The 26005-nt window shown below is 45.3% G+C and overlaps 2 protein-coding genes across 5 annotated transcripts in view; one reads left to right on the forward strand and one right to left on the reverse strand.

The window, feature by feature from the left end:
- The first annotated feature begins 2889 nt into the window (after positions 1 to 2889).
- Positions 2890 to 7703, forward strand: Pcbd1 (pterin-4 alpha-carbinolamine dehydratase 1). 3 transcript variants are annotated; one of them, XM_078040957.1, is made up of 5 exons: positions 3012 to 3096; positions 3834 to 3930; positions 5786 to 5917; positions 6376 to 6456; positions 7246 to 7703. In XM_078040957.1, exons 2-5 carry the CDS (start codon positions 3841 to 3843, stop codon positions 7342 to 7344), a joined length of 402 nt encoding a protein of 133 aa, XP_077897083.1. In that variant the 5' UTR covers positions 3012 to 3096; positions 3834 to 3840; the 3' UTR covers positions 7345 to 7703. The 3 variants fall into 3 exon arrangements, with proteins under 3 accessions (XP_077897082.1, XP_077897084.1, XP_077897083.1); XM_078040956.1 differs by lacking the exon at positions 3834 to 3930 and having other exon boundaries at positions 2890 to 3096; XM_078040958.1 differs by lacking the exons at positions 3834 to 3930; positions 5786 to 5917 and having other exon boundaries at positions 2997 to 3096.
- A 2548-nt stretch (positions 7704 to 10251) lies between these two features.
- Positions 10252 to 26005, reverse strand: part of Sgpl1 (sphingosine-1-phosphate lyase 1) — a 49688-nt gene continuing 33934 nt past the window's right edge. For both annotated transcript variants that reach the window (XM_005325941.5, XM_021726765.3), the window contains exons 8-15: positions 19648 to 19736; positions 18239 to 18344; positions 17406 to 17504; positions 16633 to 16782; positions 15101 to 15339; positions 14508 to 14654; positions 13372 to 13492; positions 10252 to 12823 (exon numbers count right to left, since the gene is read on the reverse strand). In XM_005325941.5, coding sequence (XP_005325998.2) covers positions 12683 to 12823; positions 13372 to 13492; positions 14508 to 14654; positions 15101 to 15339; positions 16633 to 16782; positions 17406 to 17504; positions 18239 to 18344; positions 19648 to 19736 — 1092 coding nt within the window. In that variant the 3' untranslated portion in view covers positions 10252 to 12682. The remainder of the gene's footprint in view (positions 12824 to 13371; positions 13493 to 14507; positions 14655 to 15100; positions 15340 to 16632; positions 16783 to 17405; positions 17505 to 18238; positions 18345 to 19647; positions 19737 to 26005) is intronic.

Genomic DNA, 26005 nt, shown 5'->3' on the forward strand with positions numbered 1-26005 from the left:
GTTGCTTAGGGCCTCGCTAAGTTGCTAAGGCTGGCTTTGAACTTGCAATCCTCCTACCTCAGCCTCCTGAGCCACTAGGATTACAGATGTACACCATCACATCCAGCTTATTAAGTGTCTTGAAAAACACAGAATTATTTTTTTTTAAGAGAGAGTGAGAGAGGAGAGAGAGTGAGAGAGAGAGAGAATTTTTAATATTTATTTTTTAGTTCTCGGCGGACACAACATCTTTGTTGGTATGTGGTGCTGAGGATCGAACCCGGGCCGCACGCATGCCAGGCGAGCGCGCTACCGCTTGAGCCACATCCCCAGCCCCCCAAAAAACCACAGAATTATAAGGCAGTGTGGGTTGAGAAAATAAATCTTATTGCAATAAAATATAAGATTTCTACCCACAAAGAACATCAAAGTTGAAGTTAGTATACGGATGGCTGAATGGAAGGAAATATTTGCAACGTCTTAAATTGATAAGCAATTAATGTCCAAATATAAATGCCTACAGAATCAACTAAAAAAAACTATAAATTGTAAAAAAAAATGGCAAAGGATATTAAAAAGCAGTTTACAAATAACAAGCCCCAGATGCTAACAAGCATTTGAAGTGTGCAAAATTGCTAATGGTCAGGAAAAAAAAAAAACTTAGAGTAAAACAGTGAGCTCATTTTATAGCTATTAGCCTAACCAAAATAAATAAAAAGGCAGATGAGGCCAAGTATAAGTACACATGAGATGTGAGATGTGTAGGGAAATAGGAACGCTCATGCAGCACAGGTGAGCTGGACTGATGTGGCCATTCTGGACAACATCTGGAACTATTTTGAGATTCACACCCATGAGGGGAATTGCTGCCTGATGTGTTATGCAGTTACTGAAGTTAAGAAGCTTCCCGTAGACTAGGGAGCTCCTGGAGCTGTTCACCGAAGTATCACTGTCTGCTGTTATGCACAGGCATGAGGGACCTGCCACACTCCAGGGACCAGAGAGTGGTGGCGGTGGTGTTAAGTATGAGCGGTACTATGTTCAACCACAGTGGAGACTCATCATGGAATACCAAGCAGCAGTGACAACACTTAGTACTGCAGATTAAATATATGCTTGGAAAAGTCTTAATTTTCCACCAAGTGAAACCTGAAACCGAATGTGACAGGTAACACCATCACTTACAGAAATTTAAAAATGCATACAGAAGAGGCAACAACATGAATTTTGCAAGAATGTGTACAAATAAAACTACATTAGCACATTAGAGAGGTTGCTACTATGGGGAGAAGAAGAATGGATTACGAGAATAAAAGTTAATAGAAACCGGGCGTGGTGGTGCACACCTATTATCCCAGCAGCTCAGTAGGCTGAGGCAGGAGGATCTCGAGTTCAAAGCCAGCCTCAGCAACAGCAAGGCACTAAGCAACTCAGAGGGACCCTGTTTCTAAATAAAATACAAAAAGGGCTGGGGATGTGGCTCAGTGGTCTAGTGCCCTTGAGTTCAACACCCCTATACTAAAAAAAAAAAAAAAAAAAGTTAATAGAAAAAAATTTTTATAATGTTAAGAGAAGTGACATTACCTGATTCTAAGACTTATTTTAAAGCGATAGGACAGGCATATTGGTGTACACCTGTAATCCCAGCTCTCTCAGAGGCTGAGGCAGGAGAATCACAAATTTGAGGCCAACCTTGGCAACTTAGTGAGACCCTGTCTCAAAAAATAAAAAGGGCTGTAGCTGTAGCTCAGCATTAGAGCATCCCTGGGTTCAATCCACATTATTTATATTAAAAAATAAATCTTATTTTTATTCAAATAAAATAATGACAATAAACTTACAGTAATCAAGACAGTGTGGTATTGGTGTCAAGATGAACAAATACATCAATGGAACAGAAGAGCAAGTGCAGAATAAATCCACAAGTATGTGGTGGCACAAGCCTGTAATCCCAGCCACTTGGGAGGCTGAAGCAAGAGGATTTTGAGTTTGAAGCCAGGTGGAGAAGGGCTGGGAGTTTAGTTCTGAGGTAAAGCATCCTTGGTTTCAATCTGGAGGAGGAGGAAGAGGAGGAAGAGGAGAAGGAGGTGGGGGAAGAGGAGGGGGGAGGGGGGAGGAGGAGGAGGAGGAGGAGGAGGAGGAGAAAGAAAAACCAGCTGCATCAGTGTCTGGGAGAACTGGAACTCCGGCCTAGTGGGAATGTAAAATAATACAACCTCTCAGAAAACAGTGTTATTCCCAAGGTTATAAACATGCACTGTCATAGGACCCAAACATTCCATTCCTAGGTATTGACCCAAGAAACATGAAAGAGGTGTCCATACAAAATCTTGGGCATGCAATTCCTAAGGGTTTTGTTAGTAATCGCCCAACTGGAAACAACCCAAAGGTCCCTCAACAGTGAATTGCTCAACAATTCGGGGTGTACCCATACAAAACAAGACTATTAAATAAATATATTTTACTTTATTATAGAAACAAGGAACTATTGATACACACACACACACACAAAAGAAAGTTAATAGAAAAAAAATTTTTATAATGTTAAGAGAAGTGACATTACCTGATTCTAGGACTTAGATGGATGAACCGCAAAAGACTTATGCTGAGTGGGTACAGTACCGTTCCATCTACTCTACATAAGATTCGAGAAAATGCAAAGTATAGTGACAAATTACATCAGTGGTCGCCTGGGGAGGGGGAGAGTTTCCTAAGTGGCATGAGGAAACTTTTAGCACTGTGGGATGTGTTCATGATCTTGATCGTGGTAATGGCTCCATGGCGGACACATGTCAAATTGTGCTCTAAATATGTGCCATTTGTTCTAGTCAATTACATCCGATTGTTTTTCAAGATAAAGTCAGGTGACTTAGCGCCCAGGATCACCCAGTCGGGAACCCGGGCGGTGATTCAGAAGGGCCAGCCATGGAGCGGCTCTCTGGGCCCAGGAAAGTGCTGGAAGGCCCCGAGCTGAGCCCGGCCGCCGTTAATCATTACCAGTGGGCGGCCCCAGCGCGGCTCCGCCCCGGGCAGCCTCCAGAGCGCCCCGCGCGCTCGCCCTGCCCGTCGCCACCTGCTGCCCGCCCGGCCGCCTGCCCGCGCGCCGCGCCCGACATGGTGAGCTCGAGATCAAGCCGCGCCGGGGCGGGGAAGAGCCGCGTGTGGGGAGGGCGGTGGGGTCCCTTCAAGCCTCTGCAGAGCCTTCGTGGCCCGCCTTGGACGGTCGGGTCTCCCTGGCGGGGGTGGCCACCGGGCTGCTGAGGGGCGGTGGCGGGCAGGCCCTGCGAGGCGGCAGCTGGGCCTGGCCTTGGCTCCCTGTCGGACAGCTGCGCGCCCGCGCCAGAGGCGGGGCGGAGACCGGGGGCAGCTGCTGTGCGCGCCTGGCCAGGGCCTGATCCCGGGCGCTTCCTGCCCCCACTAAGGTTGGGGGTCTAGCAGGGATTCAGACCTGGTACCAATACACCTGGCCTCAGACCCCGCCCCTGCGCCGGATTGGAGGTCAGTGCCCCGCGTGGGCTCCTGATGGCCCTGGATCATCCTTCTTGTACTCCCCCCACCCCTCCTCCCCGGGGGCGGGCTATCAGACCCTTCCTGGCTGTGCATCCTGGAGCGGCTAGGCATCCAGGTTTGGGTAATCAGTAACCCCTCCGCACACTCCTCCACACTCCCCCAGAGACCAGAGGCGGGTCTAGGCCTGACCCTGATTTACTAAGCAAACAAGGCTCCTTCCCTCTGACCCCAGAGTTCAGGTTTGTCAGTCTGCCCAGGCTATGGGACTTTGGAGGGCCTAGAAGATTCTAAAAAGAAATAGGGGCCCTTCAGGAGCTCACTTGTACCTGCCCGCCCCCTTTCAGGGCTCGGATGTCTTGGCTGACATTTGGTTGCCTGGAAACAGACCAGGCTTATCAGCCCCAGAAAAGGCCAGCTTTGGAAAGGAGACCTGGTTGTCAGGTGGGCCATGCACATCTCAGCTGCCATCCCTGTCCCTGTCTGTAGCCCATGGCAAGAGAAGGACCAAGCCTCATCAGTTCAGAGAAAGATCCCACATTTTCTGGAGGGAGAAGATCTTCTACCCGAAGTGCTAGCTCAATGCAGTGAACCCATCATGGCCTCTGGGGATTGAACCCAGGGGCTCTCAACCACTGAGTCACATCCCCAGCCCTTTTTATATTTTATCTAGAGTCAGGGTCTCGCTGACTTGCTTAGGGCCTCGGTAAGCTGAAGCTGGCTTTGAACTTGCAATCCTCCTGCCTCAGCCTCCTGAGCTTCTGGGATTATAGGCCTATGCCACTGCACCTGACCCAGGAGGTATTTTTAAAAACCCATGCATTTACTTAGTAGCCATGTGGTTTATTGAAGTGTTGCACTGGCACTTCTGGATGATTCGTGAGGTAGAGCTCTTGTCGCTTGACCCATGAATCCAAAATTCCAGGTGCCACTGGGCCACCTGTCTGGTAAATGGTGAAAACTGAGACTTAAACCAGCTAGGCCAACTCTCCCCAGGGCGTCCAGACTGTGGGCTGCTTCCTAAAACCTCAAGGAAACTCCCTTGCTTTCTCTCCCCAGACCTAATTGATTTCAGCTTGGCCCCTGTCCCTGTCTGCTCTTGGGTGGTTTTATTTTAGAAGTCTAGCTTCTGGGGTCCTTTAAGCTCGTGGGTCCCTCTAAAGAACAGAACTGACCCTGGTTTCTTCTCTGAGGTTTCACTCGTGGCCTGACCCGTGTCACTTCAGGCTTCCTCCAGTGTGCCCTACCAATAGACAGACAGGATGGGGTTTGCCAGCTGCCTCAGGGCAAGTTACTCCCCCTCTGGGACTGAGCCCTGTGGCCAGAGCTCCCCAAACTTCCAGGAGACAGAAAGCCTGAGAACCTAGGCCTGGCAGCTGGGGACCAGAGGCTAGGTGGTGGTGTGGTTAAGTGCCTTTAGGGCGCAGAGACAGGGCTGTCAACTGCAGTGTGGTTAAGAATCACTGGAACCGAGTTCTACATGCTGTTGCCCAGCCCAGCCAGGGATGCAGATGCACAGACCACACTTTTGAGAACCTCCTAGTGCTGGGGCGAGAGAGGGGTGGAGAAGCCCTGTCTCCTCTCTACACCTCCGCTTTCTCTGAAAGCTCTGGAAGCTCTGGAGGGGTGGGAGTGGGGGGCTCAGAGAGGATAGAGTTGATACCAAGGGAGGCTGGAGCCTGGAGTGGCAGTGCAGGTCTAATCCCAGCCACTCGGGAGGCTGTGGTGGGAGGATCATGAGTTGAAAGCCAGCCTCAGCAACTTAGCAAGACCCTATCTCAAAATAAAAATAAAAAGGGCTGGAGATGTGGCTCACTGGTTGAGTGTCCCTGGGTTCAATCCTTGGTACCAAAAAAAAAAAAAAAAGGAAGATTGATAAAGGGAGGCCTGATAGTTGGTGCCCTTTTCCTGAACCTTGTGTGAGATCTGGGCTGGATTTTGCTTTTACTCCTCATCATAGATATAATCCACACAGCTGGGGGGCTTGAGGACTTGGCGGGTTGGAGGGGGGAGTGCTGCTTCGTCCTGTGATTGGCATTACATTTCCTTTGAGATCTCTCTCTGAGGGGAGTGTAAAACTCAACACCTGAGAGCCTATCAGTGAGTAAGCCCAGACCCCACCTCCTGGGTGAAGCACCCCTCTCAAGTCCTGCTGGTCTGTTGCCTGGAGAGCTGCTGCCCTTTGGTCATCTGTGTCCAGAGCAGCCAGCACAGGCTGGCTAAGTTCCTGTGGTCTGGGGCCCTCTCTTTTGACCTATGAAAGAAATGCCCTTGGGCCTCTCCTCTCTTCCTCTTCTAGGCTGGCAAAGCACACAGGCTAAGTGCTGAGGAGAGAGACCAGCTGCTGCCAAACCTGAGGGCTGTGGGGTGGAATGAGATGGAAGGCCGAGATGCCATCTTCAAGCAGTTCCATTTCAAAGACTTCAATAGGGTGTGTCCAGGGTGGGAGGGTTTGCCCATTCTGGGGCTGGTGGGCCCCACCTGACCCTCCTTTCAAGTCCTACAGTGCCAGACACACTAATCCAGTTAATTCAGGCACCACTGGTGGGGAAATTCATTTCCTTGAATAACTTGGAAAGTGGCGTCCTCAGGGATCACAGAGTAGGAATGTGGGTCTTGGACTCTCCCTACCTGGAACAGTCCTCAGAAAAGACAGCCCAAGTAGCAAACAGAGATACATCTGAGGATGTTTTCATAGTCAAAAGACTAAGACTTTAACCACTTGAACTTGTTAGGGATCCTAGTAAAAGACCTTCTTCCTGCTATAGAGAGACTACCTGGAAGTCAGATCTCAGAGCAGGGGCAGGTTGTCATGGGAAATGATTAGAGTTAAGGGAAGCTAGTCCCTTCTCTTAGAGCGCTAACCTGGGTTTCACTTCACTTAAATAGGCTTTTGGCTTCATGACCAGAGTGGCCCTGCAGGCAGAGAAGCTGGACCACCATCCTGAGTGGTTTAACATGTACAACAAGGTGAGCAAGGTTGTGTGCCTGTGTTGTGCTCTGTCTCCATCCACATCTGAGCACTTAAGCGCTTTCTGAAGGCTCTCCCTTGAACTGGACTCTGCCCCCCAACACAGGTTGACTGTCCATTCAATCTGTCTACCTCCTTCCTAGAATCAACAATAAGTGGTCAGTCTCACTACAAATTAAGGACATTCAAATTAAAACACTTTGAGATACTTGTGGTTAAAGTAGATATCGATAAGGCAAAACCCAAGAAAGGAAAGGCTGTGGGAATCAGGCATAATTATTAATAGCTCTACGTGGTTTTAATCTTTCTGGGGGGATAGAAGAATAAAAAAGTAATAAATTTGAACTGAGAATCCCCATGCATAACAAACAGATCTGTCTGCTTAATCAATTGGATAGTCAATAGTCATACCTAGCATGTGCCAAGAACTCTGCTGGCCTGTTTAAAAACATTAAGGATGAAAGAGGCTCTTTGTAAATGGGTAGTTTAGGAGCCAGCAGTAGTTTGGGTTCTGCATTTAGCTTTTAGGTTGCTCTTGACATCTGGATGTTAAATTTTTATTCTGTAGTTGAAGTCACCATTGTTTTTGGAAAACATTAAGGAGAGGTGCCGTACAAGATGGCTTTGCACTGCTGTCATAGACCTGTCAGAGCAGCAGGACCCAGGAAAGATGGCAGTGACCAGCTGCTGTTCTGGAGCGCTTAGTGAGGCTGAGCCCAACTTAGTGAGTCTCCTACTCTTAGGTGAAGTCAGTGGAGTTGCCCTGAACTTCTGTTTGTTTGTTTCAGGTGCACATCACCCTGAGTACCCATGAATGTGCGGGCCTTTCAGAACGGGACATAAATCTGGCCAGCTTCATCGAACAAGTAGCAGTGTCCATGACATAGACCCTGCCCTTCTTTGCATTCTTCAGGGGAAGGGCGGGTGACTGAACTGGGAATCCAGGTAGGGAGTCCTTGGTCCCTGAGACTGCTGAAATCAGCTCTCCTGTGTCCACCCTTCTTGCCTCCATGTAGGGGCGGAGTCCATGTTGTGGGAAGATGGCAGCGTCACTGTCAACACCAGGAACTGAGCCCCTTCCCCTCTGCCACTCTTCATCCTTGGGCTGTTACATTAGAGTGAGCCCTTCCTTTCCTGGCAGGTTCCCAGCAACAATAGTGATTTTCTTCCCAGGATGTGTCTTGATCCCAAATCCGTTTCCCAAGCAGTTGTGACACAGGGTGAAATAAAATCCTATCTTAGGAAACATGTGTTTTACTTCTTCTAATAAAATCTAATGCATCATGTGGTCCTACTGAGGATGGAACCAGGGCTTTGCACACACCAGGCAACTTCAGGTTCATTATCACGTAGGGGACTCAATCAGGAAGATTATGGACTAGGCAGAGGAAAACTAGGTTAAGGCTAAATGTCAGGATAAAAAATGAGCAGTGACTAATGGTGACAAGGATGATTCTGAGTCAAAGACCCAAGGAGGGTTCTTGAGAGGCAGAGATGGCTAAGGGGGCATCATGAACACAGGTAAAGATGAATAGGGCATAGGACCTCCATCTAGACCGTCTGGGACGATGCTGTCTTCTTCTTGCAGTCATGACTAATTTTATGTGTCAACTTGGCTGGGCCATGGGGTGCCCAGACCTTGGGTCAATTATTATTCTGGGTGTGTCAGTGTTGATGTTTTGGGTGAGATTCATGTGTTGGTATTGAGTACAGCAGAGTGCCCTCCCTAAGGCAGAAGGCTGACATAGAGCAAAAGGGCTGGCCCACTTCCAAACAGAGAACACTTGCCTGTCTGCCTTGAGATGGGCCATTGGTCTTTTCCTGCTTTCAGATTCAAACTGAACAGTCCTTGCTCCATGGGTCTCGAGCCTGCTGGCCTCTGGACTGAGGCTGCACCTCAGGTCTCCTGGGGCTCCAGCTTGCCAACCACAGATCTTGGGACTTGCTGATCTCTAGTCAGTTCCTCCTAAGAAGTCCCTTCCTTCTCTGTGTGTATACTGGCTGTTTTAACCTCATATACTGACCTGTAACACCAAAGGCGAGCTCCTAATCCTGATGACCTTTGCATTTCTTGAAATCTTAGCCAACGTCTCAGGGCTCACCTGCTTTTATTCTATAAGACAGGAAATGAGCTGTGGTTTAGGAGTCAGTTAAGGGCTGATTTGCACAGGACTGGTCCCCAGTAGTAACTCCAGGACAGAATAGTCTGCAGATGTACCATGACTGGGAAGGGGACAGTCAGAGCAGACTCACCTTCACCCCAGTGTGCATGCCACATAGACCCCCACCTTGCATGTGCTGTGAGACAGGGAAGCTCTCTCCCAGGATCGCTCACCTGTGGTGCCAACCTGAAGCACTGCCTGGGCCCTGAGATGCCTGGCAAATGCCAGAGTCATTAGGAGCAGGCATCCTGCAAGATCACAACTCAGGCAGTCAAGATGAGTCAAACCCCAGGACCATAAAAGAGGCAGAGGTCGGTGGCTGAGAAATAAGCTTACTGTCTAAAGAGGGCTAGCAGGACCCTTTCCTAGCCTACATGCTGTAAAAGACAATCAAGACCCATGTGGATGGTGATTTCTCTGCAATGCTTAACATCAAGACCAGCAAGATTCAGACAGTGGTCTCTTATATCTGATGTCAGAGGATTACGGGACAGAAGACACCAGACATGGAGTTGTGGACTGTGCCTCTGCTTTTATCATGGATCAAGAGTCAAAAAATTGACACCCATGCAGCCCTCCATTTGTATTAGGAAACTTTGTGTGGGACAAAGACACAGGCAACACTTTTCAGAAACACATGTTTATTCTAAAACTAATCCCAATAATTAAAAATAAGAGGGGATATTAAGGAGAGAAAAGATGATGTCAAGGACAAAAGCACAAGTGAAAACTAAGGCCATTAAAACCCCAAGTCAAAAAAGGGCTATTAAAGCCTTCTGCCCGCCTAGGCTATGGCCTGTCATTATTTCTGTCACTGTTGGGACCAGCTAGAAGCTGCTTGGTGCCTCCAAGAACCCTACAGAGAAGGCAAAGGGGTCTAGAGCTGCAGAGGCAGTGCCAGGCCTCCCAGTCACTACCTGTTAGATGGGCCAGGCCCCGGCTGCAAGCACAGCCTGGCCTCTCCTTAGGGTTTATATGCGGCTCAGGAGACCAGGCCATTTGACAGTAGCTACAACAAAGCCAGCACTCCTTACCTTCATTCTGGAAAAGTCTGAATGGGATGAAAACCAGAATGGAAAGCTAGGCTACCTGAAGACAGCCTTAAATCCTGACCAGCCCTTGGGAAGCCTCCTCTTCCTCTTTCAGAATGGAACAAGATGCCCAGTAGTGACATGTGAAGATCACCAGAGCTCTCTCAGCCCCAAGACCAAATGCCAGGCTCAGAGCCTTGACATGTCCTTTGGTCAGATAGAGCTGTGTGGCCCAGCTGGCCGAAGACCATCCAGGTGGCTTATTCCTTGGTACATGGCAAGCAGAGTAGATGAAGATGGCAGGAAACAGAAGATAGCACTGGTCCTGGGGAACTGATGTCCTGTCCTCCAGGGCTCCCAGAACAGGTGTGCCTACCAGTTCTGGTGTAGAGAGACCAATCAGCTACCTACTGAAGCTCCTAGACACCAGCCGGACTGCTGCTAGCTTGTGTCCCTTGGCTCTGCCAATTAGCAGCCACATGACGATTCACCACCAGGGGGCGATCCCTCACCACAGCCCATTGGAGCGCTGCCATCAGGGAATGGATGATCTGGTTTGTGTGCACCCCAGTAAATAAATGAATGTAACCATCCACAGTGGGACATTTAATTGTTTAATTTCTTTTAAAGAGATTATTGCTGCAATTAGGAAGGGAGCGTATTTTTGAAGAGGGGAGAGGTTAGAGAAGACAAAAAAGATTTAAAAGAGGCAAGTACCATTTTCCAAGTATAAAACTGGTAATATTAAAAGTGACGTGGCAGTATTTTCACAGGACTACTTACTTCTAATGCAGAAACAAGACAGTATAGTTTTTGCAGAAGCCAAAGTGACATCTGTTAGCAACATGATACCATTAATAGATACCCTACTCACCTGAGCCACATACTAGGAATTATGTGCACACACACACACACACACACACACACACACACCCCACACACACAAATCTACACAAAATGAAAGCCTACACAAGTGTTAAGTCAAACTAAGGCTCTTAATCATAAGTTAAAGTGGTTACAGTCGGTCCCTTTGAAAACCACCACCGCCTCCAGCACCAGTGCTGTCACAGTACAGAGGAAGTGAATGGCTCAGGGTCTGGTCCTGGGGAAACAGAAAGGGCATATGCTTCTCCTTTTTAGCAGCTAGCAAGCCATGGTGCAGCTTGTTGGGTGGCCCCGAGTCCCTGGACCACCTCCAACATGATGCCTGGAGGCCTGGGACAATTCTTGGCTCCAACCACAGCTACTCTCTCAAGGAAGTGCCCACCAGTTCAGCAAGTAGGAGGAAGTGTGTGACTCCCATGTCCTAAAGATCTCAGCCTCTTCCTGACACACAAAGGTACATCAACCGCTCTTGAACCCCACAACGCACTGCAGAGCAAACAGGAGGGAAGCAAGCACGTGAGCATACACTCACACGATCAGCCCTGCAATGATGTGGCCAGCTTGTCACAGTTACTGGGTGAAAAGTACAGTGCTAAAGAACACCTGTGACAGACATGCTAAGGAACTCGAGGGCAGCTTGAGGACAGCAGCCTGGAAGGCACAAGTCCCTGAGAAGGGGAGGGAACAGAGTGAAGTTGCTCTGGACTTGTTCCTAAGTTCTTGCCAGCAGAACAAGGACTTCTAAGACTGGTCTACTTCCCCTAGGACTGGGTCAGGAAGAGCTCACTGCTGGGGAGAAAGGCACATGGTATAATGTCACTAGAGAAGGACAGTGTCTCAACCTAGATCAGGGCCCCAAAAAAGGGAGAAAAGAAGGAAGTGAGCGCAGGATTGGCTCTTTCCCCCTGCACACCCTGAGCAACTAGTCTCCTGGAGGAATCCAGGCCCTAGACTACAATGGCTGCTGGAAGTCGTACATTCCTATTCCAAAATGTTTGTTGTTCCCCTGTTGCTCCCTTTTAGCCAGGGCTGCGGAGCATCCAGTACCTGAGGCTAAATTGCCTAGTACCTTTGGAAAGTAAATCAAAGAGGAAGAGGCAAGAAGATGTGGAGAGAGGAAATGTTCTCCACGCCCTTCCACACCCACCTAGGGTAAGTCAAGGCAACTTGTGGAGGTGCTCTGAGCTTTCCTTCAGCAGACAGAATCCCTTAGTGCGAGGCAGAACCACCACTAACTTTGGTGACCCATATTGGAACCTGGATGCTCACCTATGTTGATATTCAGGGAAGTATAGAAAACCATTTGGTTTTTGCTCATCACCGAAAGGACTCAAGTATACTCTGGCCATTGCCAACGCAGGGAGGCAGCACCACAACCAGAAAGCCCTAGATGCTCTGGAAACCATTCTCTTCGTACTCTAGGGAAACAGTAACAAACATCATTTCAAATAAGCATCTCCAAAGATGGCGACGACAACCAACATTTCATAGGGCCTGTCAGCACACAAGAGGACAATGGAGCATTCCATACCCTGCCATGGGCAATGGAGCAGATGTGGTCAACCACTCCAGTGCTGCACAACAGGGAACAGCAACCTGGCCAATCTGTGTCCTGGAAAAACAGAACAAGCTGCAATGAAAGAGATTTTGAAAGATAACTGAAATACTCTTGAGCAGAGGGCTGCGAGAGACTCCTACCTAGAATGTACCTAACATCCACCCAAGGAAATACCTGTTCCATACTCTGTGCTGCCTAGCTAGCCAAAACATCTACCTAGGTAACAAGGAAACCCTTTTGCTATCTTACAGCTTCCCTATAGAATCAAGACAGGCCAGAGCCACCACATAAGAACTGAGCAAAGACGAAAGCTGAGAAGTTAGAGAAGGAAAAAGTTAAAACAATTCCTAGGGTAACATTTATGACAAAGGAAGAATCATTATGCAGTAGAATCCTCTGGGGTCTTCAAATTAAAAAATCATTAAAAAGTAACAAGAGGAACCAACATCCTGAGGCGTAAGCTGTCTCGTGGTCTACCTCGTGGTGCTCTATGCAGCAGGAACAAATGTCAAAGTTGCACGCAGCCTGTTCCATCCCCCGAGAACCTTCTAAAGACCAGATGCTCCTTGGGACTGGAAAGGGTCCGTGCTCAGCGGGGTTTTGGAGAACCATTCATTTGGCTGCCCTTGGTCACAGCGTCCGTACTATACAGGCTGTCCAAGAAGACTGAGGACAATTCCACAACCAGATTCCTGTCAACAGTTGCCTGGGCCATGCCGTAAATGGCACCCTATAAATCCAATCAAGGATACGTTATTAGTGGTGACGAATAAGAAACAAAAATGAAACTGTGGTTATGATCCCTGCTCCCCGAGTCCTAGCTCTCCATGTGCACCCACTGACCTTCCTGACTCAGGTTCATTCTATCAGATAAACAGCTGGCACAGTGAACTATGCAAAGGTATTTTCCCGTCTGCCTTTCTGCATAAAGGAACTATTCTACAGGATTTGCTGTTAAAAAAACTCCAGAGAAAATGTGTCTGTTGACTTTCTGTGTCAAATTATTTTTTCAAATGGACACTGTTTTCACCTGCTTTTGTACAACACTTTCTAATCCACAGTTATAGAAGCTTTATATGTAATATATGTCAGTTGAGACTCCCAGACAACACTGGGAATGGGCAGGGAGAGATCATCCACAACGATTAACTAACAAGGAGGGAAGTTTGTGAAAAGGGACAGAGACAGGAACACACTCCCAAGTGTCTGATTCTTTCAGACCCCCACACCAACACCAAAACCTTCCAAGGAGGGAAAAAAATCTCCATGTGTCCTCACCATTCCCGTGGTCTTGGCTTTAGGATTCTTCATGATTTGGGTGACAGATTCTCGGACGTCCTTTAGGAACTGGATTGCTACTCGCTTCCGGGTATGTACTAATGTGATGCAGAAATGAATACTATGGGAAGAGAAAAAGAGAGAGAGAGATAAACCTTGAAAAAAGAAAAATATGCTCTAAAATAAAGCATTTCCCAATACAGGAATTGACTGGTTGCCTCTTCCCATTGTTCCCAGTCCTATGGGTCAGGGCTTTCAAATCCTTGGTTTGTCGAGCATAGGCTGGCATCAGGGCTTCTTGGCAGAGTCAAGAACCATCCTAAGAGAATGAACACAGCTGCTTGTCCTGTGCCACCCCTCCCTTCAAGCTGTCCATCATGATTCCTCCAACCCCAGGACCACCAGTGGGATGCTTTATTTTAGATGAAAAGCCTTCATAGGGAAAGGACCATGTGGCTTGGGTCTCAAAGGACTCCAGGGCAATGAGGAAACTCTTTCACCCTGAAGGGAGGATAAGGGCAGAATTATGAACAGTAAAAGGCTGGGTATGGCTCAGTGGTAGAGCACTTGCCCAGCCTTTGAGAGGCCCTCGGTTCAATTTCCAGTACCAGAAGAAAAAAAAAGGAGATAGGGCTGGCAATGGCAGCCATCCACGAAAGGCAGGCTCTACGTAAAGGACACTGAGCAGGCTCATTCAGCTGGAGCAAAGGACCTAAGGGTATTGTGAAAGACAGGTTAGAAAAGCATACGAAGAACACAGGGGCAGGCCAGGATGATCAGAGACCTTTCTAGAAGGTTGTGAGGTAAATATTACCAGGCCACAAGTATTTTATTAGCAATCTCATGACTGTATATAAAAGAGATCAGAAAGTATAGTGACTTGAGAGAGAGTGGGGGGTGGTTCTCACAGCTGACCACTTGTCTCAGATGTCTGCTACCTGATTCTGCTAAAATCGACAGCAAATCTCTTAATGCCTAATTAAATTGCATGTGGTGAGACAGAAGTCCTACAGATAATGACCTCACCAAGAAAATGCTAGGGTCTAGCAGTCAAACTGTGCATCAGGTTACCTTGCTACCCAAGTTCTTCAAAGGCCATGGAGTGAAGGAGGGAAAAAAGGCTTCTTCAAGCATACCTGGGTGGGAACTGCAACTGGTTCAAGTTCCACCCCTTGGCAGTCATCAAATTAGACAGTCGGTAGATGTCAAAATCATGAGAGCCCAGAGCAATGACTGACAGCTGAGGATTTCCAAAAACGAAGATGCCTTTGATATTCTCCAGTCTGAAAATAAGCAAACAAAAAGGAAATTCAGCCACATACATCCTTTGGCTATCATCTCTCAATCATCCAAAGCCTTCCCTATAACACAGTCTACCTTCTGGGGCTTTGGTCTTCTCATCTTCTACACTAAAGCAGCTAGGCTGGGATCAGTGTTTCTTAGAAGACCAGAATCACAGGCAGAACACTACAAATCCCAAATCCAAACTCCATCTAGACCTAAAGAATCAGAACCACTGGCTTCTATCCCTCTACCTACTCCCAAGTCACAGCAGAGAAGGGAAGCATCTCCTCCCGCCAGCACTGACACCTGAGCTACTGTCCTTCTACCCAGATCTCCCAGGAGATGTCAAAGGAGTCAGGCTATGGGGGCATGGCCAGGCAGATGCCTTAAGCCAACTAGCAGAAAGAGCAAGAGGCAAGGTAGAGTCCCCGTCCTCCACACATACTCTGACTTGAGGAAGCGAGCGGTTTTGATGATCTGTTTGGTAGCTTCAACATAGCCGTTCTCACCGAAGTGCATCAGGGCCGCCCAACAGGCCGCAATGATGCCACCAGGCCGTGAGCCAGCGATGCTTGGGGAAGCATAGATGCCACCCTGCCAATCTGTGCCAATGAAGAACTGGTAGCTCCTGTACTTCTTGTCACTGTACAACAACACTGACGAGCCTTTGGGGGCGTAGCCGTACTGAGGAGAGAAAGTGACATGTTAGAGTGGCTCTGCCCAGCAGCACTGGCCCTGAGAACCAGGCACGGCGATGTTCGGCACTCACACTAAGGGTTCACACTTAGAGTGTTGAAGGCAGAAGGAACTTAATGGGTGGAGTTCAGATTCTCTCTGTGAGTGAGGGGTGAGGAACTGAGGCCAGGGAAGAATGGTGCCTCGCTCAGTTGATGGGTTTCCTCTCCAGCCTAGCATGGGGTTTTCCTTATTTAAAAACTTTCTCTGGATGATACATCAGGATGGAAACAAGGATAAATTTCTACTGGAAACCAGGAAAGCATGAAGTCACTCAGAGCAACTAAAATCACAATCTGACCACTTTCCCATCCTTTTTTGCTTAATATTATATTTCTTTTTAAGAACATTGTGGTGCTCAGAATCGAAAAGGTACTTAATGCAGCATGACATACACTGTGTAACTGGTTTCCTAATAGAAAATGTGCCCTCCTAATTAACCCTTACTGAAGATAATATGGAACCAATTTCATCCCCAGACCCACCCAAAAATGCATGGTGAAGATGCAGGGGCCCAGAAGCAGCTGGTGTGGTAAGGCAAGACAGATCTTGATTGAAAACTGACTGCAGATCATTTAGAGTTTGAAAAACAAATCTCCCTATGTTATTAAATCTTCTTAATTTAAAACAAGCTCTGAACATGCACTCTCAACAAGGTTCAGCTTCCTGAGGCTGAATACTCCTACATCTGGATACACTGTCAAGAATGGCCAGCTGATCTCAACTTCACCTTGGCTCACCAACAGCACAGGCACAGGCATTTCAAACATCATAAGCTAAATACCTGAGCACACAGGCACCCTCTTCCCCAAGGATTCTCCCATCAGTGCATCCCAGTCATGCACAGTACTCAGTCCAGGGCCCCAGCACAGGAGCTGTAGCATCAACAGCCACCTGCTAAGGAACTCCAGGATCAACACTCACCAACTCCACCAACACAAGCAGCCTCAAAGCTTCAGCGAACCCTGTTACAATGGTCACTGAGCTGGCATGCCCTGGTTACATGCAGTGAGTGACAGGGAAGGTCTCTTAGTCACTGTGAGGCAAAGACATCAGATCCTTTCCACTATGGCTTTCCACCTGTACCACTACAATCCCATCACCTGAATGGTTGACGAGATGAGAGCAAAGAGCCAGATTTAATTTTATGCTTAAAGGACAAACTAATGCATTAGCCAATTTATTTTATAGATAACAGTCAAAATAACCAACTGTCAGTATTTGATTTCCTCCCTAACTCACCTTGTGGGTATCAGCTGAAATGCTGGTCACACCTTTCACTCGGAAATCAAATGGTTTCTCCAGTGGGTATCCTGCTTTCTCCATAAAGACGATGAGAAAGCCTCCCAGACACGCATCTACATGAAGAGGTATTTTGTACTTGACAGCCAGCTGGTTCCAAAAAACAAAGAACATCAGAGAATTTCATTATAACCCTATAATAAAAACTTTGTAGGACATGGGTGGAAAGGTGGGCTATGAAGGCACAGCCATCCTGTACCATATCTCCCCTGTGATCAAACCTGGCTATTTTTTATATTTCTAACACAGTTATCTTTCAATTGTATTTAGCCTTCAGTCGATGGTGTCCATGTTTCTAAATGCAGATTACATCCTGATCTAAATCTAAAAGGCAACACTATTTCAGAATATCTAGTTTTAAAGAGACACCTTGGTCATGTATTAATTACACTCCCCAAAGCATAAACTAATGACTTTCAGAGGTCCCAAACAGGACTGCAGGGCTTACCCTAGGGGCTGATAAGAGCAATTCATCACCACTGTGCTTAAACCTAAAATCAAAACCACTTCTGTCCGATAAGTATTGTACCATTAGATTCTATTTTTTTATCATCTGCTTTTCTTTTTTCTTTTTTCCTTGTAGTACTGGGGATTGGACCCAGGGCCCCACATCTAGGCAAGTCCTCTTCCACTCTGCTACATCCCCAACCCTCCATTTGATTCTATTTTAAAATATCAGTCTGACCACCGTATTAGCTCAATTATCTCATCACCTTGGCCACTTCGGAGATAGGATCTATCACACCATGAGGAAACTGTGGAGCAGAGCAGACCAGCATAGCAGTGTTCCTGGAGATGGCTCTTCTCATTGCCTAGGGATTTAAAGTTTCAAGAAACATGGGAATCTATGTTTCTGCAAAAAGAGTGATCTACAATTACTCTTCTCTTCTGCTGTGGTGCAATCTGGGCCACAGCTTAGTGTTTTGCACCAGTGTCCCCTCCACTGCTGCGGCCTGAGGAAAGACTTCCTTCCACCATGGGGGACAGAGAGGGCTATTCAGGGAACTGTCCAGAGCACAAGATAAGAAGGGAAAAGAAATACCGACGTAAGAGGCAAAGAGTCCCAGCCCCACAATGTACTAAGCAATAGTAAATCATTTAACCTCACAGTCTATTTCCTCATCTGTGGACTACAATAATAAAGCAACTTCCACAACCCCTTGGACTCTCGCAGGGTTCTCAAGTGTGATTCTGACAGGTGAAGCTTAAAAACAATTACTACTAGGAATGACAATGGCACTAATTCAGGCCAATCAAAACCACAGCTGAGTCTTGGAGTGGCTCATTCACATTGACTTCATGTTAGAAGTAAAATTGAGAGAAAGGAAAATAAAGTGAAGGTGCTGAAAGCAAAATACAAGTCTTTAAGGTCCCAACCTAGGGGCTTGGTCATATTCTAGGATTAACAGATCTAGGAAAAGATGGAAGCACAGTCCATCACCACGGTCAGGGACAGCTGCTGGTACTCTGCGACAGAGGGGCTGTCTGTGTGTGACTGGGAAGGAAAGTGGTGCACATCCTGCCCCCATGCCTCCAGAGCACTCACCCGCACGTCCACCTCCATCATCTTATTCAGGCCAACCCGCACAATCTTCATCCCAAAATAACTGGCAGCTTTGTCAAAGGCGGCATGGGCACTTTGGGGAGCCACACTAGAGGTCGGGGGAAAGGAGAATAATGAAACTCAGACATGACAGGGTTCAAGAGAGGGCCCAGTTAGCAGCCAACTAACTCATCAGAAGTAAACTTCTGATTATTTTTTCCTCAAATCACTGGAAGTATTCACATTGTTTTCTAAGTGTAAACAAAAAGAAGTCTGATCATTTTCTGTAGAAACCTTCTCCCCACTATTTAGTTAGGAAATCCTTCTGGCCAAAGAAAGAACTCAGAAGTAAATCCAAAGGGAGAGAATCAAAGCACAAATTAGGCATGGCAGGAGGAATTCAAGGGGCTTAAATAAGAGCAGGACAAGGCGGAGCATTCTAAAGGCTGGCTATGCTAAGGCACCTCAAGGAGAAGCAGCTTCTCCTTGAGGTGCCTGAGGTGTCTCCCTCAGGGACACAGGGTTCCTGGCAGGGATACACCAGGTCAACTGTCCCTCCCAACTCTGAAAGATCATGAGCCTATGAGAAACTAAAATCTCTACTTCTCCTTCACTCTTGGAAGCAGCATGTCAAACAGTGTTGCAAGAGGAGCTGTGCATAGACACACTTGCTCTCTGACTTTCCTCACTCATCCTCACAACTGCTCTGTTCCCTTTAAGACAGAAAACTCTTATTATGGTAAGTATAAAGCACCAAAGACTTACACATGAAGCAAGAATGGCAGCCTGATTTATTCTCTTAGGCTAAGTATGAGTCACATTCTAAGATCACGTGTAACAGAAACTCCTTCGTCACTGCCACTTACAGAAAACACATTAACCCAAACAGTGAGGAATAATTAGACTGTAGGAGACAGTCTATAGAAAAAAAATATATATATAACTAAACACGAAAATTATGTTCACAGGTAGATACATGAGTAAATCTCAAAGAGTAATAATTTTTCCTTCCAGAATAACCCTCAGATTGAATTTTTTCTAGGGAGCACCCTAATACATCCAGCCTGAAACATTTGAGAAACTTCCACTGAACTAAGATAAGTAGACAGTTTTCCTTAGGCTTCAGAAAACTTAAAAATCATAGGATTTAAACCACAGGAATCAACTCTGTCACTTTTGGAAACAGGATGTCATTCTTGCTCGTAATACATATCGCACACAAACTTGCAGGAGTGGGAACGGTATGTAACAGTAACAGAATTTTGTTGAACGTGAAAGGACGGGGAGAGGAGCCAGGAGAGAGGGAGAGGAGACTGGATTGTTAGAAGAAGAGAGGCAGCAGGAAATGGGCCACCAGCAGACAAACAGCAGCACTCAACAGGGACAATCTCAGAGAGGAAGCAGATACATACATTTCTGGAGTTTTGATCCCTTTCTCTAAGGCCAGGTCCCGATAAGCTTTGCAGGCCATTAGGATACTTTCTGTTCCCCCCGAGGTCACCTATAATAAAGAAAAGAAGCCATCAACAGGGGGAGTTAGGGACAGATATCAAAATGTACTACCTGCCCTAATCCTGACACTGTTTGGTGCAGAAACAGATAAGGATTTGGGTCCTTACTACAGGGCAGACACTGCTCTGTCTTCCAGAAGGAACACTGGCTATGTTGCAAAGCCTAATCTTGCTTCAGAAAAAGAAAGAAAACTCTAAATAAGTGAGTGCTTAGCACTGTCTGGAGAAACACGTATCTGCCCAGATTCACCCTGTTTACAATCCACTTATTTTTCTGCATTAATTCAGAGAGGATAGTGCATTTTATCCCATTCACAAGTATGAGGCAGAGAGGGAGACAAGGATATAAAGATGAATTTGAGTTTTCCATACCACAAGGCTTTGTGCCAAGGCTCTGTGTGCCAACATCAGGGAGTCCCTCCTCCTGGGAGCCAGGGGCAAGTCTTTTAAAATTATCAGGGAAAGATGTTTTCCCCCACAGCAATCCAGCTTTGGAGACATTCTACTAGTGACGTATGCTCCTTTCCCCAAAACCACAATGACATGTTCTATGTGCTAACAACATAGCTTAAAAAAAAAAAGTAAACCAAAATTCTGTATTTTTATAAAACTTGATAAAAATAGTATTTCAAACTGAACAGTCACCCGAAATAGACAGTTATCAAAGCATCTCCACTTTCTGCAGGGTTATTCGCGTCCTTGCCGGCGTCACTCTTCCCTTTTTCCCTGTGGGTACTTTCTCTCCCTTCTCTGCAGGGGTCTCTTTAGGCTTGGGCTCTGGCTCAGGAGGTGCAGGTTTGGCAGACAACCCTGCAGATCTTCTCTATGGTTCATCCTTCACCTCGGCTTCATCTCCTTTAACATCTCCTTCAGCCTGTCTCCTGGGCACAGTGGCGATGGCAGAGGGACCAGGTGCTGGACATGGGGACACAGCTGCTTTGGTTGGTCTAGGGGTGGTTCCTTCCTTTTCTTCCTGACATTTCTTGATGCCTGACTTGATCTCCGTAAACTGTGACCAGCACAGGCATATCACAGCCACTTGGCTATCTTCTAAAAATATCTGAGAATGAATAATTCCCAAAAAAACAAAAGACTACAGCACTTAGCTAGCAGAATATCTTCTTAGATTTACCATCTCTGAAAATTCATACCATCTCCAGTTTTTCTTTTCAAAGGTAAGAAAACTGAGTCCCTAACAATTCATTCAATGTCTTATGTTAGCATCTGATGGTGAGTAGTAGCCCATCTATGTTTTGATATTTAGTGTAGCTTAATACAAGATGGAAAGAGAAAGGGTGATTATTTCCTAATATCCATCCATATACAGGACAAAAATACCATTGTATACAGAATCCTAGTGACCAGGGGTTATATGAAAACTAACTCAGAAAAGTTAAGCCATTTTTTGACTCAGGAAGCCTTCATGTGAGATTCATCCGCAGAATAACACATGCAGAACGGGCATGGGACACTTGTTTGTAGGTCTCTGCATTTCCATGCGAGAGAAGACAAAGTGCTCAGAGTTGAGACCAGCTCTACACATCAGCAGGCCATCCTGTGGCCTAGCACAAAATCTCAGAATCTCATGTGAGGAGCCAGCCAGCTGTGAAGAAAGTCAGGGAAGTGCCAGCAAAGCCAATCTCCAGCAATCTCAGGTTCCTAAGGTTTGGTAATAACCGAAGCAAAAAACATTTTCAAATTATGATTCACCCACTTCCTGTGTCCTGTTTTTTGACCAATAACTAATCAAATCAACATCATTACTTTGTTGGGCAAGCACGAGTGTACTGTGAAAGCAGAATGCCTAAATCCTACTTCTAAATTTTTACTTCTGATTCCTAAATTCTGCTTTTAAAAATATTGTTACTTTTTTTTTTTTAAAGAGAGAGGGAGAGAGGTTTTTTTTTTTTTTTTTGGTAATATTTATTTTTCAGTTATCGGCGGACACAACATCTTTGTTTGTATGTGCTGCTGAGGATCGAACCCGGGTCGCACGCACACCAGGTGAGCGCGCTACCGCTTGAGCCACATCCCCAGCCCAATCTTTGTAATGTTTTGAACAACCAATAAAAAAAATATATATATATATATTGTTACTCTCCCACTTCTATCTAACAGATATTTAATTGTGAGGTAAGAAAATGGAGGTGCCAGTTAAGTACTTGTTATGTTATTCAACTTCTTTCAGCATGTATAAAAACTCTCACTCTAACGTATAGATTAAGAAAACAAGATATTTTCTTTCAGACGCAGTTGGTCCTGATGTATTTGTATAAGCCAGCAATGTTCCACATGACAACCAGATTTCTTCAATGTATGGAGTCACCTCTCATACACAGTAGCTGAGGCAAACACAGTTAATAAAAGGAAAGTTTCAAGGTTGAAAAATTAAGAATGAGAAGAGTAAAAGACCCTTAGGAATAGTCTAAAGATGGCCCAGTCATTTGGCCTTCACTTGCTTCTTACTTCTCAACACTAAACTCTTCCTTCACCAAAAGCGACTCCTCAAGAGAAAGAAAGAGCAAAATAAAGAGAAAGAAACAGAAATAAGAGCAGAGACTAAGGGAGGAGAGAGGGAAACAGGAGACAGGAAGAGCTGGGGGTGAGAGAGACACTCAGATAATGCCGGAGCTAATTAGTTATTTTATAGAAGTCCAAGTACTAGAAGAGATTGGGAATCAGACTATCCCCTGGTCTCTACTCCAGTCACCAGAAAAGATCATGATGGGAGAGACTTAGTTTAATTGTCACAATACAAAAAGCTCCTAGGGTTGGATTTCTGGATTAAAATGGAAAATTGAAATTACTTCACCGAGTTTCCTCTCCCCTTAACATATAAAATAGGAAGCAAAGAAGAAAAAAAAAAGAGTGAGTGAATGAGAGAGAGAGAGAGAGAGAGAAACACGCACAGCATTAAAAGAGTTACATAGCAAAACATAGTTCGTAATCTGCAAGGAAAATGTACTAGGCAGTTAAGAAAATCTGGAGAATTCTCATTAACAGCCTATAAAAACCTTCAGAGAAACAAATGGAGAAAGCTTCCTGACCTTCCCTCTCTTCTGATCAGTGAATACTGGACATGGTTGCTCAGGAGAAATGAGTGAACTGGGGAGAGACAGAACACCAGGCCTGACTCTTGGGATTCAGGGGAGATTAAAGCAATAATCAAAGCTCAAAGCAAGTTGCTCTTTTCCAAATGGCCAGAAAGAACAATAACATAATCTCAGAAATACAGACTAGAAATTCTAACAGAAAGAATAAAGCTTTAGCTGAGTCCTGCCACCAACCAAATAGTGGCAGACAAGAAGTCATCTAGTGTGTGTCAGAACAGACTGAAGAGAGTCACCCCAGGATGAGCCAAGATGAAGAAACAGCAACTGTGCAACCTATGAAACGGGGGAGGTGGGATAGTATGCAGTATGCAAAATAAAAGCTCTACTCAAGGAACAAGCCAAGGTACAGAAGGCAATCCCTTATGGCTGCCTCTTACTCTAGGACACTACCACAGGATTGCAATTCAAGAAAACCAGAGTTCAAAGACTGAGCAATGAAACTACAGACCTAAAAAACAGAAGTAGCAATTGGCACCGATACAGAAATAATAAATTCATTAGGAACAGCAAGAAACAGAACAAACTCTACTGAGAATAAAGATAAAACTACTGATTTAGAGATAAAAGTTTGAGATAAATTTAGTGAACCCAAATTTTAAAAAGAGAGACTGAAAGATCAATGCCACCTTCCACTTAGAGAGCATGCTCATCTGACCAGAGATAGCCAAGGGCATTCAGAGAAGGACTGCAATGGCTGTTAACCCATGAAATAATACAAATACCCAGGCCACTTAGAAAAGATGTGAAAGACAAGATTCAGAAAGAAAGAGGCTTTCAAATATACAAAGACCTGTCACGTGTGTGTGGGGAGGGAATTATGGAATTTCCAGCAACACAGATTAATACCCTGAGCAATTTTTCTAACTGAAATAAGTAAAAAGGCGGATAAAACATTTAAAAAATTTTTTTACATCCAGGACTGGGGTTGTAGCTCAGTGATAGAGCTCCTGCCTAGCACACATGAGGTACTGGTTCAATTCTCAGAACCACATAAAAATAAATAAAATAAAGGTACTGTATCTATCTATACCTAGAGCTCCTGCCTAGCACACATGAGGTACTGGTTCAATTCTCAGAACCACATAAAAATAAATAAAATAAAGGTACTATATCTATCTACACCTAAAAAAAAAATTACACCCATCACTGAGTTAACATAAAGAAATATACTAAGCTCCAAAACAAAGTGAAATACACAATCCTGCAAGACAAAGTGACTGCCCAAACTAGCTCTTTTCTTAAGGAGGAACCAACCCCAGGAGACAAATGAACAGCTTGTGGACCAGGAGCTAATCTGAAGGCCTGTCCAAGGAGGGCTCTAACAGAAGATGGCTGAAGACCCACACACTCTTAGGTGCAAGAGAAACAAACTCCTCTAGAACAAAAGGATGTTGCCTTTCTCAATCTCACACTAAGGGAAAGAAAAAGACTCTAGAATTTGAGACAAGACAGCTTTATGTGAGTCTGTGGTCTGAACTGACATGACCTCCATGCTACAAAATTATTTCCAACCTGAGAACTGTACAATACTCAGTAACCTCCCAGCAACTGGCAAAAGTAACTCAAAATGTTCTCTGCAAGAACTAACTTCAATCTAGGCTCAAAGAATCCCTATAGGTGAAGTTCCCAGGAAAATGAGTGATTCAAATGGACAGAGGGGAGCAATCATGGATAAAAGGAAATAAAAAGTGAAAAGGAGCAGAGTAAGACAGGTAAGGCTCATGGATACAAAAATCATCACGCAGAACATAAAGTATGCATGTGCAACATATTTAAACAAATAATCTATAAACCAAGGAAAGGAACTTTAAAGAATCAAGCAGATTTAAAACAAGGAAACAAAAATAAACAAATGGGGCACAGTAGCACATGCCTATATTCCTAGCTACTCAGAAGGCTAAGGCAGGTTTAAGTCAACCTGGGCAACTTAGCAAGACCCTGTCTCAATAAATAAATAAATAAGACTGGAGATGTGACTCAGAGAAAGAGTGCTTGCCTAGCATATACAAGCCCTGGGTTCAATCCCAAGTATGGCAAAAAACAATATCATAAAATAAGAGCAGAATTCTCAAAGAATGAAAAGTACAGTAAGTGAATTCAAAAGCCCAATGGAACAACTAAGCAGATTAGCCATGATTAAAGAGAGAATTAATAAAACTCTCTACTTACCATCCACCTCCAATAATTCTCCAGCTCATAGAGGATCTTTCAACTACCCAAACAGCCCCCATGAGTTGCTACTGAGAACATCAGTTGTTCAAGTTCTCCCTTTCAGGTCATCTGTTTTCTCTGGCTGTTCTCAAACAGCCAAATCACATGTGCTGGCTCTTCTCTCTCTGTCCCTCTTATGTCTTAGCCTCTCTTTTGTACTTTCTATTTCTTTCTTCTTCTTGGTTGTGTTCAAGTTTTTCCAGAATCTGTCATATTCTATAAATGTGACTCTGAAACCATGTAAATATTTTACATAGCTGTAACTAAACCAGAGCTCCTTGAAGAAACAGCTGATTCTGTGTCTGCAAGGAAGTTTTCAAAGGCTACTTGGTTAGTTGAATCATGAAAAGGACCCAAGAGCCAAAATGAAGATGTTTCCACTGGCCAAAAATGGGTAATTTGAGTGTGAATATGAATAAAAACTACAATGAACTGAGATATTTGAATTACTTCCAGTTTTTGCCACCACAAATAATGCTGCTATGAACATTCATTTACATATATCCTGATACCCATGTGCACTAATTTTTCTAAAGTCTATCCTGAGTAGCAGAATTTCTAGGTCATAAGGCACATGTATCTTTAAGTTTACTAGAAAAGGTCAATTATTTTGTGGATATTTAACTTATGGTCACTTTAAAAAGTTCATTGTCTAATAGTGAGAAGAATACCCACCTGGTGCAAGTACGTCACCATGTCCCCTAAGTCATTACCCCTTCAGTAGGGCCTGCACTGTATTGTGATTAGTTCAGTTCCTAACAGTTTCAGAATTTTGCTATGAAAAGAAATACCAGGAATACCACTTTGGTTAACTAGTGAATACCAGAATATGCTGATTTTTATGATGCTAATATAGTAATTAAAAAAACACTACTTGGGGCTGGGGTTATGGCTCAGTGGTAGAGCTTGCCTAGGCACTAGATTCAATCCTCAGC

This window comes from Ictidomys tridecemlineatus, chromosome 1 (assembly GCF_052094955.1).
Source record: "Ictidomys tridecemlineatus isolate mIctTri1 chromosome 1, mIctTri1.hap1, whole genome shotgun sequence".
Classification (NCBI taxonomy): domain Eukaryota; kingdom Metazoa; phylum Chordata; class Mammalia; order Rodentia; family Sciuridae; genus Ictidomys; species Ictidomys tridecemlineatus.

Coding starts and splice junctions, on each gene's coding strand:
- Pcbd1 (XM_078040956.1), top strand. CDS start 2,905: ATGGAGCGGCTCTCTGGGCCCAGGAAAGTGCTGGAAGGCCCCGAGCTG. Junction 3,097..5,785: donor CGCGCGCCGCGCCCGACATG/GTGAGCTCGAGA, acceptor TTCCTCTTCTAG/GCTGGCAAAGCACACAGGCT. Junction 5,918..6,375: donor ATTTCAAAGACTTCAATAGG/GTGTGTCCAGGG, acceptor TCACTTAAATAG/GCTTTTGGCTTCATGACCAG.